Source organism: Pomacea canaliculata, linkage group LG4, assembly GCF_003073045.1.
Source record: "Pomacea canaliculata isolate SZHN2017 linkage group LG4, ASM307304v1, whole genome shotgun sequence".
Lineage (NCBI taxonomy): Eukaryota > Metazoa > Mollusca > Gastropoda > Architaenioglossa > Ampullariidae > Pomacea > Pomacea canaliculata.
In genome coordinates this window covers 32189571-32206315 of record NC_037593.1, presented here as the reverse complement: position 1 = coordinate 32206315, position 16745 = coordinate 32189571, and the positions used below count along the sequence as shown (strand labels likewise).

The following is a 16745-nucleotide window of genomic DNA, read 5'->3' as shown; positions in this document are numbered from 1 at the left end:
CCGTCCGCATGCCAGATTTTGGTATAATGTATTGTTCGGCGCACCCGTCTGAATACAGGTTTATTAACGGGTAGGTGATGTACACTCAGATAAAAAAGTTTTTGCCCTGGGATGAATGTACACAAGGGTGAAAAACAGATGTCGGGAATTGCCTCGGGAGGTATTAAATGGGTGTAGAGACATAGTGAGCAGCTCACGGTCGTGAGTACACGTCCTTTCTCGAAGAATCATCGTATTACTGTACTTTGTTGTTGCCATAGAAACAGACACCTCCAAATCTGTCTGATCTTAATGGGCCGCAGAAGCCGGTAATCAGTCACTTCCATGGAGCCGCGTTTCAGCAAATGCCAACAAACAAGTACTCCTGCATAGTCGGTCTTGTAGAGTGTGTGTGTGATTATATATTAGCGGATGCGAGTGATTTAGGTAAGAATGAGAAAGTGGCAGAAACGTCGCCTCAAAAGTTTATTTAATATTATTGTTTAGATGAGTTTATATACCTTGATTTGATTAGATACGGAAGTATGCTTGAAAAAGCTTTTCAGGGGCTAGAAGGAAAAAACAAGTGAGTGATACAGAAAATTAGTTTTTATTAGCTGATACAAACCAACCAGTGAATGTGCACGAGTTTGAGATAGTGTATATATAAATAGGAATGTGTGTCAAGCGGAAGAAGCTGGCGTGGTTCGGTCGTGTCGTCCGGTGTGACACTTCACTGAAGACGGTCCCCCAAGACTGTCAAACACAGTCGACGACGTGGAAAGCAAAAGCTGGGTGACAATCGTGGAGTTGACCGGCTGTCCACCGAGGGACCTTCTCAAATGTGGATGCAAGACCAGCACCCGCTGGCGAGCGTTCATATCTGTTGTCTAACGACTGATCATTCTGATACCAGTAAAGAGATGACATGACATCTTTAATGCTAATGACTCATTGTCATTATGAAATGGGATCGGGGATAATAAGAAGACAAAACAGCATGTTCGAAAGCAATCTATAGGCAAAGGTACCAGTAATGGGATGAAAATGAAAAGATTACCAACAGCACATCCATTTCAATCCCGATAGGATATCTCCGCCATGCTTGCCTGTTCGAGGAAAAAAAGAAAATCAGCAGCGCTGATCTCGTTGCCTTTTTGGGTCCCACCCCCCACCCCACTTTTTACTGGGGAAATAAAATTTAAAAAGTTCTTTTTTCCCTTTAGAAGTCCGTCAAATAACTTTTGGTTGTGTGTGTACGGTTTAAATTGCGTTTATTCACTGATCTCATTCCAGCAACAAATTTTGCTTCCGCGATTGCAGTTTTTTTCCGCAATCAAATATACAGGTGGAAAAGCGGGTAGGAGAAAACTGCAACTTGGCTCCCCCTTGGGCTTAATTAGTTTGGGCTTAGATGGAAAGAGGGTGATGGCTACCTTGTACCGAGCATGACAGTGACTGGCAAACTCTGCGCAGGCAACTTTAATCGTAAAAACAATAATTTCTTCTTACATAATCCGTTTGTGAACGACAAGATTTTGAAAAATACATTACAATGAAATATTGTATATCAGAAAAATAATATTGACCAAAGGTTTGGGGTCACATAATACATAGCCCCATAAATGAGTTAACAAACACTTGTATAAATATCACAAATTAACAGCACTCAAAACATCAGGGGCGCTGAAATATGCATTATAACAATCACATGGTATCTCAACACAGACTCTATTGACCACAGCTTCCTGTTTCTGAAACCAATCTGGTCCACGAATACAGTGTTCTATGCTAGGAAACACATTTGCGTTACATGAGTCGTTACATGATCTTGAAAGGATGGTGGCTGAAAAAGAATCTAAATTTAAGCAAAATAACTAAATAAATAGTTAAAAGTCGTCCCCTAACCTTTTTTTAGGTTGCTGGAGACCACAGGTCTTGGGGCCAGTATTGTGACAGGGCGGTGCCCATATCTTTTTCATCTTGATGCTTTATCTTCCCCAACCCTCTATAAAGTCAGGTACCCATCCCGACCGCAGGGTTAACTAGGATGCAGTTTTCTGATTGCCAGGTGTGGAACCAGCATGCAGCCAGGTTTAAACGCCAATGCTCTTGCCGCATGGTAATCTGATTCCCCGCATAATACCTCAGTCTCATTATGTCACATAATAACGCAAATTTATTATGTCATTGATTGCAGGTACAGCACAAACCCCAAGTATCATTTCTATGACCTGATCTCCAGGCAGGCAGCAAGTAGCTTGAACAAATAAAGTGACAAACTATGATACTAACCACTGAGAACAAGCAGACAGTAGAATGGAATAATACACTCTACTGTGATATTTTAAGCAAGCCTGAAACACTTGCACATATGCACCTGCGAAATTCTAATAAGACAACAATGCTTCTTGTCTAAGAGATTCCATAATATATTTTAATAAGTGATATGTTAACTCCACTTACTAATAGCTGGGTAAGTGGGTCTTTGTATCATAAAAAATGTATCAAAAATGCGAACAAAGAAGGTATTCAAAAAAAGTAAAAGAGTGGGCGAGCTGATGGTAAAACTTAACATGGATCAAATTGTGTGCTCACTACAAAATAGGATATCCATGAGTGAATGAATAACAAGTGCTGTTGCTAAATATAAACAAGGAGAACATAATGATGCATGTCACCATCTTCTTCATCGATGAAAGCATCAAGAGAAAAAAAATATTCCTGGAAGAATCTGTAATACATATATACAAAACGCTAATAAGCTACAATAAATTATGTTAACATGATCAAAGCTTGTCTGTAAGATAAAAAGCAAGAAGATTGTGTCTATTAAAGGGGCTTTTTCTACAAAAATATTTTTTCACAGTATCCTGCTTAGGATGCCAGAAAAAGAGTGATCAACAGAGACAAAAGAATTAGTAGATTTCAAATTCTGTAAAATTTTCACCACTTAAATCTATATTTTGGTAATGTACTGAATACCTTTGACAGGTCTTGTTAAGAAAGAACTTCAAGGAAGATTAAAGTATTTGGTCCATTCTCCCTTCTTATTTATCGATCCTTTCAACACTGTGATTAGACAGAAACTGTACACATCTTTAAGTGTGTGTGTTTCTATATATATGGGTGTGTAAATATATATATTTTAAATGCATTTCATTCCTAATCTATTCACAAAGAAGTGCTGACATCAGTCCTCTTCTGAAAACACATCATCGTCTGTTGTCTCCAACAATCCAATTTTCAAAGACATCTTGAACATAGTGTAGTTGGGATCATGTGTCACTTCACGATCAATTTTAAGAAAGTCTGGCATGTTTAACTCACTGGGATCTTTGGCAGTGAAAGTCTCCAGAAGCAGCAATCCCTTGCACCTAAAGTTTTGAGCAGCAAATAATAAAACAAAAATGAACATGAATATCATTCCTCTCTCTCACACACATGCACATGCAGATGGGAAAGCACAAAAGAGGGACCAAATGATTAAAAAAAGAAGGTTATGTCTAAATGACAAAATTTTTTTTTAATTTACCTCAAAAGAAGAATTCTCTGAAGAATTAAAACTGCTATGCTCATTTTTAAAGCAGCAGCAATGCGAGCACCACTTTTATGTACATTATATATCTGTGAAAAGCTGTTTTAGAACAACTACTTATTATGGTTCCATGAGCATATTCATGATGATTGTTTTCAAATAGGATAATGACTTCATGCTGCTATTCCTGAGAATCCCTTTAAGTTGCAGCGTTCATAACTTACGTGATCTGACAGAAATGCACAGAGTTACAATAACCAAGAACACTGTGCGTGTGTGTGTGGGGATACCCTTTCCTGTGCATGTGTGCCGTGTGTGTATGCATGTGACAGAGATATTGTTAAATTACACTTCTCTATATCAAAGTACTTAGAGTTGCTCCTGCAGGGAAATGCACTATAGAAATGGTTTTATTATTAGAATATATGGTAGGCATGACTTATAGCTAAGCGATCAATGATGGATCTTGGTATGTGTCTAGATGCCACTATTTACATTTAGACAGATATGACTCACATTTCTGGACAAGGCTCCAGGTATATGTCCAGCTGATAATACTGGTTATGCCAGAGGAAGCAGCGACGCTGCTTTTGCAAAGTGTAGTGCTTGTTGTCACGCTGAGCCAGGAGAATCTAACAACATGCAGGCAATCAAATGAAAAGACTGAGAAAGCTGTAACTGTAACGTAAGTACTGGGCAAAGAGATTTTACATCCAGAGTATAGCATCTGTAAACGTCTCAGGAAAAAAGTGACTCAGCACTATATATTTAAAGGATATTTTGCCTTGCCCATGTTCAGTCCACTCTGCACAGGACATGATGATAGTTTCCAGAGAGAAAAAGAAATAAGAACTGTCATGTCAAAAACACACAATTTACAAACCAGCTGGTTTCAAAGGCTAAACCGGAGAAAACAGCTATCCAAAGCTGAGCATTACTCACTTCATAGTCCTTCTCAGAGATCTGTGACCTCAACTCTACAGACTGGTTGTTGATTTCAGGCCGTCTAATAGTATGGGTGTATGACCAGAAACCTGGAAGGAAAGGATTATAATTACCACCACACCCTGGGAGTTTCCACTCTTCAGGCTGAAGAGATTGTAAGCTTTCTTATTTTGTACTGATGATTCGATAAAGCATTTACTGCATTGGCTTTAAAAGAACCTTCGATCTTTATGCTTAAAGATGACCTTAAACAGATGCAGAGCATACTGTTAAATGAAACAATTAAAAAAAAATGTATCATGACATAAAACAGATAAGGTCATTCATCAGAAAAATGCAGGACATGACACTGGAATCAGTAAAAGCCACTAAACAAACATGAAAACAAATAAAAAGTGGGGGAGGGAGGCAAAAAAAACAACAAAAAAAAAAACCAAATCCTTCCTTAGTTCTCAACTATATATTCACAATCATAAGTAGCAAAAAACTGTTGAAAATTCTGCACTAAACCGTAGTGTTTTAGTGTTTATTGTAAGCATGCACGTACATAAGCACACATAAATAGCTATAGCCACTGCATTTCAGGACTTGGACTCACAAGATAACACTGAATCAAACTGGTGAATCATACTGTTTTAAGCCTACATCTGTGTTTCACTCAACCACAACTGTTTCTGTCTTATGATATCAGTGGCAGGTGGGGGGGAGAGGGGAACTAAAGAACATCATGAAGGGTTAGTAAATGTCCTGCAGAGGCAGTCAAGTGTATTGTGTTTATTTCCGATTATAATATTGAGATGTAGTTATTCATCCTCGCCTTTTTGGCCCCTTTTGCGAATTCGAGCCTGCATCCGCCTGCACGGTGTCACAAGATAGTCACGAATGACTGTGAATTCTTCATAATGTGGAAATGCCTGCAAAAAAAAAAAGAAAACAAAACAAATAAAACACCAAAAAAAGCACAAAAAACACAAAAGAACAGAGAAACATATATTTAAATAAACCCTCTACATTAATGGTATAAAAATAAGTAAACAAGAAAATGAAAAATTCACTAGACATCCTTACACGTCTAAGACTTCACACAGGTTTTTATTTTTAATTTAAATGCTGCTGATAATCCAGTGGTGTTGCTCTTGTAAACTTCATAACATTATAAAATGTTTGGTCTTATCTTAGGAGTGGACCAAAAACAAAGGTTACATGGTGGTCCTCAAGTACACGCCCCACACACACACTCACCCCCATATTTACATTTCAGTTATACATGTACTGTATTTTCAACGGGAGACCATTAACAAAGTACAATGCAAAAAACAGATCAACTGGACCACAATAAAAAAAAGTTGCTATAAAAAGTTCAGTCTCCACATTAATAATATTAAATTACCTTAAATAGCTCTCTTTGTGAAATTTAAGCTTGGCTTCATGTCTTTCGCAAAAACTTCATTCAGATCTAGTGAAAGGATTTTCGCTACTTCACTTTTCTGGTAGGAGGGGATTATTATTTTATTTTGTTGCAGGGGCAGGGGTTATTAAATCTACAAGTTTGACTGAAATCATATTTGTATGCAGATATCATCTGATTGGATATTATATTTTTTGTTGTTGCCTTTTTTTTTTAACCAGATCAAACGATGTGGCACCAGACCTTTTCACTTTTGGAATAAATGAAAATGCCCACTTAAATGTTTTTAATTTTCAAAAAAGCAGCAAGTATTGATTTCATGTCAAAGGTCATAGTCGTAAATTTATAACAGTTTTATGTCTGGTATGGGCAAGAATTTAGTTTTTAACTATATACAATGATATAAATAAGATTATAATTAAATAAATCATATAACTGTAAAAATTAAGTTTAGATTATGGAACAAGTGATTCCACTTAATGTGATTTATGAAACCTGAGTATTACAGCCCTATCCCCAGTATCATCTTACCTTGTCTTCAGCCATTTCAGTTACAAGGAACTTCCGTTTGATGCTGTTGGGTGCCAGTCGATCACCAGTGTCAACACCAATTCGTTTGCAAACTGCCTGAGACATAAATTATCTTCCTAAAGGAATATGGGATTAGATCATGTTAATGTGTCTGTTCCATTATAAAGATTTCAGAGCATGTGATCTTATGCCTGTTGATGTATGTAATGAAAACGAAGAAAATTAATAATAATTATTTAAAACATTGTTTAAATAGTATTTTAAATAAAAGTACAATTACAATGAACTTACAGGCAGAAAAAGTGATGGAAAATCAAAATGACATTTAACTATAAATATATAAATGTGATATTGTTCTAATCACAAAAAGAATTCACAGAAGAGGTGGATCCTCAGTTTTAACTTCAAAGCCTGCACCCCTCACACAGCAAGAAGTGTAAGATGGCAGATAACTCTACCCAGTGGGACCAGAATGAAAAAACAAGGAAAGAAAACTTTTTCAAAGGACAAACCTAAAAGAAGGCAGTGTGCCGATACTCACTGAAATCATTCTTACAATCTTCTCTTCAAAACCAGTGGAGTTGTCAATGACATCATAGCAAGGATGACCAACCCAAGCCTAAAAAAGGATAAGTTAAACAAATTGAAAAGATTGGGGAAGAATTAAAACAAAAAAAATGAACTGAACCAGTTAATCAGTTTCATCACAGCAGCTAAGCAGGTCTAAGAACAATGCTGAATTTAGAATGCTGTGAGGATATAGAACCTACCAAATTGAAAAATATTAATTATCCTGCAGCACTCTTTACAGTGTGGTTAACAATCTCCAATTAATAGCACAGTAGCTGATTTTTCTTTCCTTGAAAGGATGTCTATGCTGTTGGGGACAGAAGAACTAGTTTACAAATGTTGACTGGTCATCCTGTGCAGGATCTGCTCACCATCGTCCTATCATCACCCAAAGAGAGACCTGAGCAGCATACCTTGTCAGTTGCCATGTCTATCCCACACTAGTTAAGGATAAAGGAATTAATAGTCTTATTTTTGCCTACTCTTCTACATACGGATATTCACCATCTCAAATTCTTCCACCCCCTCAACCCCTTTCCCCTAAAAAAACAACCAAACAAACCAGCTGTCATAATCAGAGAACTCACATTAGCTGTCACCACATCCATTTCTCGAGCTTGTTCAGGGCTCTCGAGACGTGTGCCATGTCCTTGAATGGTGTAAAAATCCTCAGCACCATCAGCTGCTGATACCATATGAACAATCTGATTGTAGTTGTTATCTCGCAGGTCTACTTCATTCCAGCCACTAGAAGCCTTTATCATCTCCCAGTCTTCTTTCTTTATGTCTGCCATCCACCAAGACCAGAAGAAAGTTTTAGTTATTAAAGGGAGGTCAGCCATTAGAGTAAATTTTCTCACTTAGATGGATGACGGGAGAAGGAACTATACCATCAAAACATTACTTTAAATTAATTATAAATGAAACACCCTGTCATGTGGCAAGTTTGAATGGGACATAACATCTTCCACAGATATTTGTCATCATGTTCACAGGCCAGAGACCACTAAGGTAACTGAAAGTGTGTGTGTATGTGCTAGCTTAAAGAGGTGTTATGTGAGGCAGATGGAAAGAGCGAGCGAAGTGAGCACAGTTGCTCAGTGTGGCAGTCTATTAATAAACTGCAATGAAACTCACAAGCTGTGGCATCCATTAACCCACGATCACAGATGAGAAGAACCTTCTGTTGGTGACTCTTCACAAGATCTTGAAAAGTTTTCTCAATTTGTAGCATGGTTAGTATAATGTTCTTCTGGAATAAGCAAGCTATAAACCAAAGATCAAACAATATCTTAAGATTTCAAAATCATGCTACTAGTGTAGTACTAAAGAAACGATTTGATTCAGTGTCTCACAGTTTACATTAGTAATCACTATTAAACTGAATCTGTTCTTTCCAAAAAAGTTTAAAAGTTAAAGAATAGATGAATAAATGAAGAAAAAGAAGGAAAAGTGAAAATAAAGGCATGAAGTTAAGTAGATATGAACTTTCTCTAACTTGGAAAAACCCAGTGCAGTTTCGTCTGTGGTTTTGTAGGGAGATCATTCCATTTGTACCATGTCGGTCCTATGGTCCTATGTTGACAGCATGTGTTGGTAATAAACAGATTCTCAGTGGGAAAAAAGGAAAAAAGGAAAAAAGGACAGTCGGATTATTGTTTTAATTTGATTTTGGGATTCCTTAAACGAAAATTTAAAAAAAGAAATCTTATTAACACTGACGATATGCAGAAACATTTACTCTGTCTTACCTTGTTCTTTACTATGTTCAGCAAACTGTACACCCCCACTGAAACACAGTGACATGGGACTGGTTTATTTGAATATCAAGTATACCTTTAAGTTGCATATGCAATTTTTGAGACTGACACACTTTTCCAGATGAAATGAAACAAGCAATTAAGCTTATTTCTTTCTAACATCTCAATAAAATTTATTGTAAGAACAAGAAACTGATTGTTCAAATCAAATAAACTAACAATTAATTTTAAATGTTATCTTTGGTGTGTCACATTTAAGCAAAGACAATTGGCTTCCAAACGTTGCTGTTAAGTCTCGATTAAAGACATTATGCCAAGGTGTGATTGATGGTATTTTACACAGTCAGTAATGGAGGCTATTTTGCGACCAGCTAGCCCAGCTCAGTAAACAAATGCCGCATCCAGAATTTCAGAGATCTAACAAAATCCACAATCCTGTCTAGGTAACAAAGGCCTTACCTTGTTACCAGACTGACTGCCATGTATAAGACAGGCATCTTACACATATAAATCTTGTGGAAGAAACTCACTAAGTCACAGGAATTTACCTGTTCAGATTTTACAAACTATACCTGATCTCAAGTAAACAAACTACACCTGACCTCAAGTAAATAAACGCTGCCTCTGGAGCTCTGTAGACCTAAAGAGGAAAGAGAACCCTTCTGAGAAAATGTATGATACAATATATTATAAATAAATTCAAATAAATAAAATGTGTCATTTATAAATCACATGATAATATTCATAAAGGAGCATGCTCTCAGTGCTTATGTAAGTACATTATATAATTCAAACCAATCTGTATTTTCTCCTTGTGCCTTGTCAATTTTTTTTTGTTTTTTGGCATCCAACTCCCCTTTAATTGTTGCACTCTTCTCAGCAACACCTAAAAACATTTTGTCTAAAGTTTGTAAGCTCTTCAATTTAACAAGAATTTGATTCATAGAACACTTTTGATAACAGCTAAAGATAACTAACCACTCTGTATTTCAGGTATACTATATTATAGGGAGCAACAAGGAATAAACTATATTAGTCCAGGAAGCAACGTTACTTCTAAAGAAAGTTATGATCACCAGATTTTTTTTAAAGAATTTCAAGGAACTACCTTAACAATCATTTCTTGCACCTGAACTCTTTTTTTTAACATTCATAAGACTGCAAGACACTATCATCTCTGCATGAACCAAAAAAAAAGCCCAAAGTAAAAGAGAATACCTTCCATCCTAAGCTTTCAAAAAATGTGCTCAGGCGTGCTTGACCAGTTGTTTTTCCCCCACAGGGACCTAAAAAATAAGCATTCACAATCTTCTGATATGTGCACAACAGAACATATTTGAGTAAATGGACTGAGTAAACATGGAAATGTTAACATTGTCTGGAGTTCTTGTTCATTTATTAAAACATATAAGCATAAATGCCTAAATGAAACTAAAACCTTATCTAAATGTAGTGGTTGCCTACTCATCTTCCTCTGCAGAATAATGATACTAAGTTCTTGTTACCTAATTCCTCTTTGTATATTCTATGAATATTTTTTATTAGTTATCAGTACTGTTATTTATCCTTCCATTCTTTAAATGTTGTCCATGTTTCATTCTTGCTCCTTATGAGTATGAGTATGCACGATAAAAATCATGCATTCATTATCATTATTATTAAATTTGAGCAAGTGGCCCTTCTCTTTGGACACTGCAAGCTTTAAACACCAATAACTTGGACTTGATCTCTTTTTGTGCATGATATTTGAATGTTTGTTTTATAAATAGAATTTACTGAAAATAATAAAACAGTATGCCATAGTAGAGGTATGGACATAGTAAAAATACTTTGGATAAAGCAATTATGCCTGTTTATAAACTTCTGACATTCCACAGACTCTTAAAGAGAGTTGTAAGCCTAAATAAAAACACTGGCTTTTTTTATTTTCAGTTCTAATGGTGTTGATTGATTAGGCACAATGTCTGCAAATATACTCAATCTTCAAACATGTTGTGTCTACTGTGATGAAATTATTTTTGAAGCATTTATCACTGTACAGTTATTGTATTGGTGTTTACTTACATCTGCAAGTACAAGCATTTGAAGTGATAGTGTTACTTGCAGCATGTTAGTGTAAATTCTGAGTTCCACTGAAATCTTTTATTATAAGCACTATGTTTTACATACATACACAGGAAGGAGTAGCATTTTATTCAGTCTGATTGGTCAAACACTATCATCAAACGTGGCCAGTAAAGAATGTATCTTTTGCGGAAGTTAAATAGTTTTTCCGTCAGCCAAGCAATTTTAGGCCGTTTCTACCAGTCTTTTATCCTTTTCATTTGTATGCTGGTTTCATAATCTATCTGCCCATGATATGAATAGTTTGAATAGCATTGTCCACATCTGTTCCCAGATAATTGGTATCAAACAGAGGGACTTGACTTCCTTCTGTGATCTACAACTAGTTAGGAAAGCTTCCTGCATTCTGTCAATACCTGAACATGTGCTAGCGGGGGACTTTGTTTTATTAAGTTCAGGTAAACACTATGCCATGCCAGTATGCAAAAGCAATAGGCATCTGAAAAATTTTGTGCCATCCACAATCCAGCTACTCAATCACAGATGAACTGTCAGCGGTGTGTGAGTGTGTGATGTGTAGGTGTGCATGGGAATTTTTTTTTCCATATAAATATATATTGGAAACAGAGCACACTTCCCATTTAAATTGCCCATTGTGACTAATAAAGTTTGTTGTTATTGTTATCTCCTAATTTGAGATGTACTGCTTTCTTATAAACATAGTAGAGTTGTGATGTGTGTATGAGTGAGTGAAAGAGAAGATTCTGTATTTGTTTATCTGATCATCATCAAATTTGCAGGTATACCATTTTCATCTTTGGGAAGATCGAAGGCTAGGTTTTCTTAGGGTATATTGATCTTGAGCATATTTAATTTTTGTACGTGTGTGCGTGGAGGCTTAAAGCGTAAATACACTGTGCTGACAGGCGACGCCGGATTACCCGGCTACTAGTAAACAGAAGTGCCCGACAAGCTACGTACATTAAAAATAAAAAATCATCGTGACAACGAGAGTGTACATAGCAGTACAATTCTGACTTTGTGACCCGTGTTATCGTAATCATCCCGGTGCTGTCATGTGACTTACGTTGTGATCCGCTATTCGAGTTAGTGCTTCATCAGCACAGTCACTTCAATCACCTGTTTCCAAATTTCGTTACGATAGTAGAGATACCCCTACTCCACCCCCGTCAGCTGGGAGATACTGAGACATTATGATGACACATTAAGAAAGAAAACAAAAATGCCAAAGATGAGGGGAAGCTTTACCTCCTGTGAGAACAACTTTGTAGAACATGTTATCACTATTACTAGCTTCTAATGTCATTTTGGCAATATGCCCTGTTTTCCTTCTCAAAGTCAAAAGTAGTGACTGTAGTAGGAAACTTTGTGATGTGACAAAAAATAAACAGCGGACGGTAACATATACTCCATTCATTGAAAATACTGCACGTAAATAATTATCTGCTTTGTGATTGGATAAAAGTATTAATCAAAAAAATGTAAGTTTTCTTTGCAAATACCCATTATTAATTTATTTCACATATAGAAAGGGATTCTTAATACTTTTGCTTCCGTTTTCTGAAATAAAAGCTTTTAAGGAAATCACAGAAAAAACCGGAAGAAGTCGACTGCTGTCAGCAGAGGAGGGAAAAGTTAACTGTTGCTGAATGCTGTTTACTTGCGTTGCTGGACTGCACCGATAACCGGAATTATGTTCTGACGAGTGTTTGAAATAGCCGAAGTACTTGTTCCGAAATGGCGAGTGGTGGTGGAGACAAACGTCTGGAAGAACACACCGTTGAGGTTTGTTTGTTTGTAAGCAACATTAACTGCTTCATGTGCAGTCATGTTCAACTTGCAGTTTTTGTCGATAAGTATCACAGCAAATGTTTAACAAGTATTTGCGTGCGTGCGTGTGTGTTAAGACTAGCATCTATATGCAAACCATGGGCGCAAAAATTGCAGATGGCATTAGCTTCTGATCAGAAATATTTTCTTATAAGGGAGGTGTGCTTCAAAATTAACAAACACCAGTCTCATGTCACATGATATTGTATTACACCCGCGTTAGAGGCTTGGATCATGTGAAGATAGGGAAATGAAGAAGCCTACATCGAGTATATGTGATTATGTGTTGTTGCTGCTGTCATATTTTTGTCGTGAAAGTGTACATACTGACACAACGCTAGAGGAAGAGAAAGCATAGACCTTAGATATGAAAAGTTGTCACATATAAGATGAACGAAAATATTTTAGTGAAGAAGTTACCTTATAGGTCTAGTGGGTTGCACTTTTTTAAATAACTGATAATTTTGTAAGGATACTGCTCTGGTGGTTTGGAAGGCTGAGCATCACGAGTATGAGTCTCTTGGAGCATGCATGTAGAAGTAAAACAGTAACTGAGGATTGTGTATGAATGATGAGTGGTTGAGAAGGCTTGAAAGATTATCACGGGGACATATCAGTATGAGAGCAATCATGACAGCAATAGTGGCTATGGCTATACTGGACAGGGTCTAGTGCAGTCATAACATCAGGTTTACTATGATTTGTAAATCTGTGCTGGTCCCTTGTAGTAACAATCCTGCTTTACTGATGTAAAAAAAAAATATGGACTCTGCTTGCCGATATCAATAGCAGAATCCAGGCATTTGAGAGCAAATGCCTAAAGAGTCTGCTCTGGATCGTGTACATAAGACTTATATGGTTGCCACCCTTGATGGACACCAGGAACCTCTACTTGCAACAATGCGTAAGCTGGCCTGGTTTGGCCATTAGACCCAGCATGACACTATCCAAGATTGCTCTTCAAGATATCTGGACAGTGGTTCAGGCCATGGTGGCTAGAGGAAGAACTGGTATACAAATGTGAATGTCAATCAGCTATCTGCTCACTAACACCCAAGACAGGTGTGAGTTGCAGGTCTTGTCAGCTGCCATGTCTATCCATGGGCCCTCACATCCCCCATCCCCCAGTGACCAGTCCCAGTCAAGAGACAAATGACTGCAGCAGGTCATGGTGAGCATCATACTAAAATTTCTCTTTACAGAGTTAATACAGTTACCGTCGTTGTCACTCTCAAATCTTGGCTCCTTCCCCAACCTTTCATTCTCAAGATACACATCTGTAGACATCATTGTGTACAGAAAGAGGTCAACTCATGACATCGCATTTGTACACATGTTTATCAAAAGTATGATACCAGTTCACTCACTGGCTGAAGCCTCCATAATAAAAACACATCCCTGCTAAGTTCTGACTTTTATTTTGATACCTTTATGTGCATGGGGCTGTTTGTAGGCATGTATCTCAATAACAGATGCAGGAAGAATTATTTATACAGATTTGGAAAAATGGTATTCTTACCCACTTGTTTGGAAAAAAAATGACACCCCACCAGACTTTAAAGTAAGAAAGCAAATTCATAGTTTCAGATACTGCAAATGTGGTAAACAAGCAAACAAAACTTGACTGGAAGCATTGTGTAAAAAGATGTAAACAGGAGAAAAAAACTTTTCTTGATGTTTATGTCCAAACTCGGGAGATTTTTTTCAAATATTGTTTACTGCAACATGCAGCATATACAGCTCTCAGATATTAACTATTTTTTAAAGTTTCCTTTATTAAAGGAAAAGATAAACATTTTTTAAAAAGTATAAATTTATAATTTGTAACTGAAGTTTAGCTTAAAAGGTATAAAAATACAGCTTCATAGCACACTAGTCATTGAACCAAAAAATTATGCTGTCCATGCTTTACATTCTTTAGTACAAATTTTCTGATAAAAAAGATAATTTCAATTTCTTTGTCCTGCCATCATCACATTATGACTTAAATGCAAGGGAGCTGACTGATTTAGCTGTTAAACATCTAGGAATTATGGGTCAAAACAGCAGTGGCAGTACACGCTGAAAACTGTTCATATGTACAAGCACTGTATAAGAATTATGTAATTTGTGTATACTAGTGGAGTGCTTTATTTTACAGAAGTCAAATTGAGCACAGCCAGGTGCTACATGTAATTCTTTCTGTTCCTTCAAATTGATGCACGTGGCATTTGTTTTAGGGCTGGCTGCCATGCCATGATATAGCTGTAGTTGCTGGCTCAGCATAAAATACCAATTCCTTTCCCACCCACCCATCTCCAACCCTTCAAATTGATGCCCAAGATGTGAAGAATTGTTGGAACTTATTACAGAGTCTGACCATTTCACCTACTTTGGCAGCATAGTAAGCAAAGATGGAAGCTCACATGAAGATGTAAGAAGTCGAATAAATAAAGCCAGGCTTGCAATCCATGCCCTGCAACCTATCTGGAACTTCATGGCTTTATCTCTACACACCAAGATCCGTATCTTCAATGCAAATGTAAAGTCAGTCCTTCTATATAGATCTGAGACATGGCGTGTGACAAACACCATCACCAACAAGATTCAGACATTCATCAACAGATGTCTGCGCCGCATCCTCAACATCAGATGGCCCGAGAAGATCTCCAATACAGATCTGTGGGAGAGAACCAACCAAGCAGAAGTGGGGCTGGATCGGTCACACTTTGTGAAAGCCGGCTTGACAATTTAACAAGACAAGCTCTGGGCTGGAACCTCTGTGAGGCACAGGGTTGGAAGACCTAGACAGACATGGAGGAGATCAGTCTACAGCGAGGTGGGGGCAGCTGGCATGACATGGTCCCAACTGGAAAGGGACACCTAGAACCAGGTCCGATGGCGAGTTGTGTCTACATGTTCGATTATCACCATTATGACGTGGAGATGAGTGTTGACTATATTAATCACTGTATGCTGGCTAATGAGGTATGGCTATTTATGTACAGCAAAACAGTGCTTGCTGCATTGTCTTGTGACTGGGCTTAATTTTTCTCTTAGCATTATTTAAGATTTTGGGGCAATTGGATTAACATTTGGTTGTTTTTGTGCAGTTACAGCATTCTGGGTGTTTTTTTAAAAAATTTGTTAATATTTAATATGGTATATCTTTTTGGTTTCCTCTTCCTTCTTCATTTTTCTCAAATATTATTATTAGACATTTATTTTAAAGGTGCAAGGGGGAGGGGGAACAGTGTTTCCCATCTATAGCATTCAGATTTCAAAACTGTTGGTGGTTTTAGAAACCTGATTACTCATATTCATCTTCGTGGTCCCAGTCTCAAATCATTTGTTTTAAGACCCTCTTTACTAATTGTTCTACAAGTGATTTGCCATTATGGATGTTTCTGCATGATTGGAAATATTAAACATCTATAAACTAACATTACAGCAAGCCACATGTAATCAGGATTTTGTCTTGCAACACATTAGCAGCAAGTGATGGTGGTTATCTCACTACTCACGTCGTGCTGATAAGATCTGAACATCAAATCATGCTATAAATACAGAGCACTGGTCTGCTAAAGAGAGTACACACTTAGATGCTGCTTTCATGTACAAAAGTAGATCCAAAAAGAAAGGGTAATCCATTTAACTGTGTTAAGTTTCTTGTGGCACCTAGGAGATAATGTTTTATTATTTTAACAACGCTCAGCAGAAGGGTAAAAAGAGTGAATGGTAATTTGGTAACTGTTATTTGCACTAATCTTGCATTCTTTTCTGATTTTTAAAGTTTCTTTTCTATATCACTGTACAGGTTAATATGTGCATTTTGCTGTGTTAGTTGAAGGTGGACAGTTCATATTTCATTTCTACCCAAATTTCCTTCAGAAAACAAGCACTTGATGTGATTTATCTTGTTTCTTATTCTTATATCAGAGGCAGAAATGGCATTAATGACCATTTGCAGCATTCATGACCAGCTGTAGATTTTATGATTTGCTTTCCATGAATAATGGTGGTTCAGATGGAAAATTTCTGCGAATGAACTTTGGAGGTTGGCTTAGCTACAGAATGGGCAAGAAGATTTGTCCGATATTGATTTGCTAGTGCATCCAGG

The 16745-nt window shown here is 37.0% G+C and overlaps 2 protein-coding genes across 2 annotated transcripts in view; one reads left to right on the top strand and one right to left on the bottom strand.

Annotated features, from left to right (window-relative positions):
* Window positions 1–899: 899 nt before the first annotated feature.
* Window positions 900–12122, bottom strand: LOC112562513 (TRPL translocation defect protein 14-like). Its single transcript, XM_025235792.1, has 13 exons — window positions 12043–12122; window positions 11883–11908; window positions 9950–10017; window positions 9334–9371; window positions 8723–8760; window positions 8109–8237; window positions 7559–7758; window positions 6943–7020; window positions 6402–6497; window positions 5280–5376; window positions 4460–4551; window positions 4034–4149; window positions 900–3356 (listed from the first exon to the last, which is right to left on the bottom strand). Exons 1-13 carry the CDS (start codon window positions 12120–12122, stop codon window positions 3173–3175), a joined length of 1242 nt encoding a protein of 413 aa, XP_025091577.1. The 3' UTR covers window positions 900–3172.
* Window positions 12123–12413: 291 nt separating this feature from the next.
* Window positions 12414–16745, top strand: part of LOC112563102 (E3 ubiquitin-protein ligase TRIM37-like) — a 30697-nt gene continuing 26365 nt past the window's right edge. The window contains exon 1 of the mRNA XM_025236842.1: window positions 12414–12601. Within this exon, the coding sequence (XP_025092627.1) occupies window positions 12554–12601 (48 nt within the window). The 5' untranslated portion in view covers window positions 12414–12553. The remainder of the gene's footprint in view (window positions 12602–16745) is intronic.

What these genes read in the sequence shown, in the direction of transcription:
- LOC112562513 (XM_025235792.1), bottom strand. Translation starts at nt 12,122, where the DNA reads ATGACATTAGAAGCTAGTAATAGTGATAACATGTTCTACAAAGTTGTT. An exon ending in TTGAAAGCTTAGGATGGAAG is followed by an intron (nt 9,372 to 9,949) that starts GTATTCTCTTTT and finishes TTTCCTCTTTAG; the next exon opens with GTCTACAGAGCTCCAGAGGC. An exon ending in TCTCTGAGAAGGACTATGAA is followed by an intron (nt 4,150 to 4,459) that starts GTGAGTAATGCT and finishes GCATGTTGTTAG; the next exon opens with ATTCTCCTGGCTCAGCGTGA.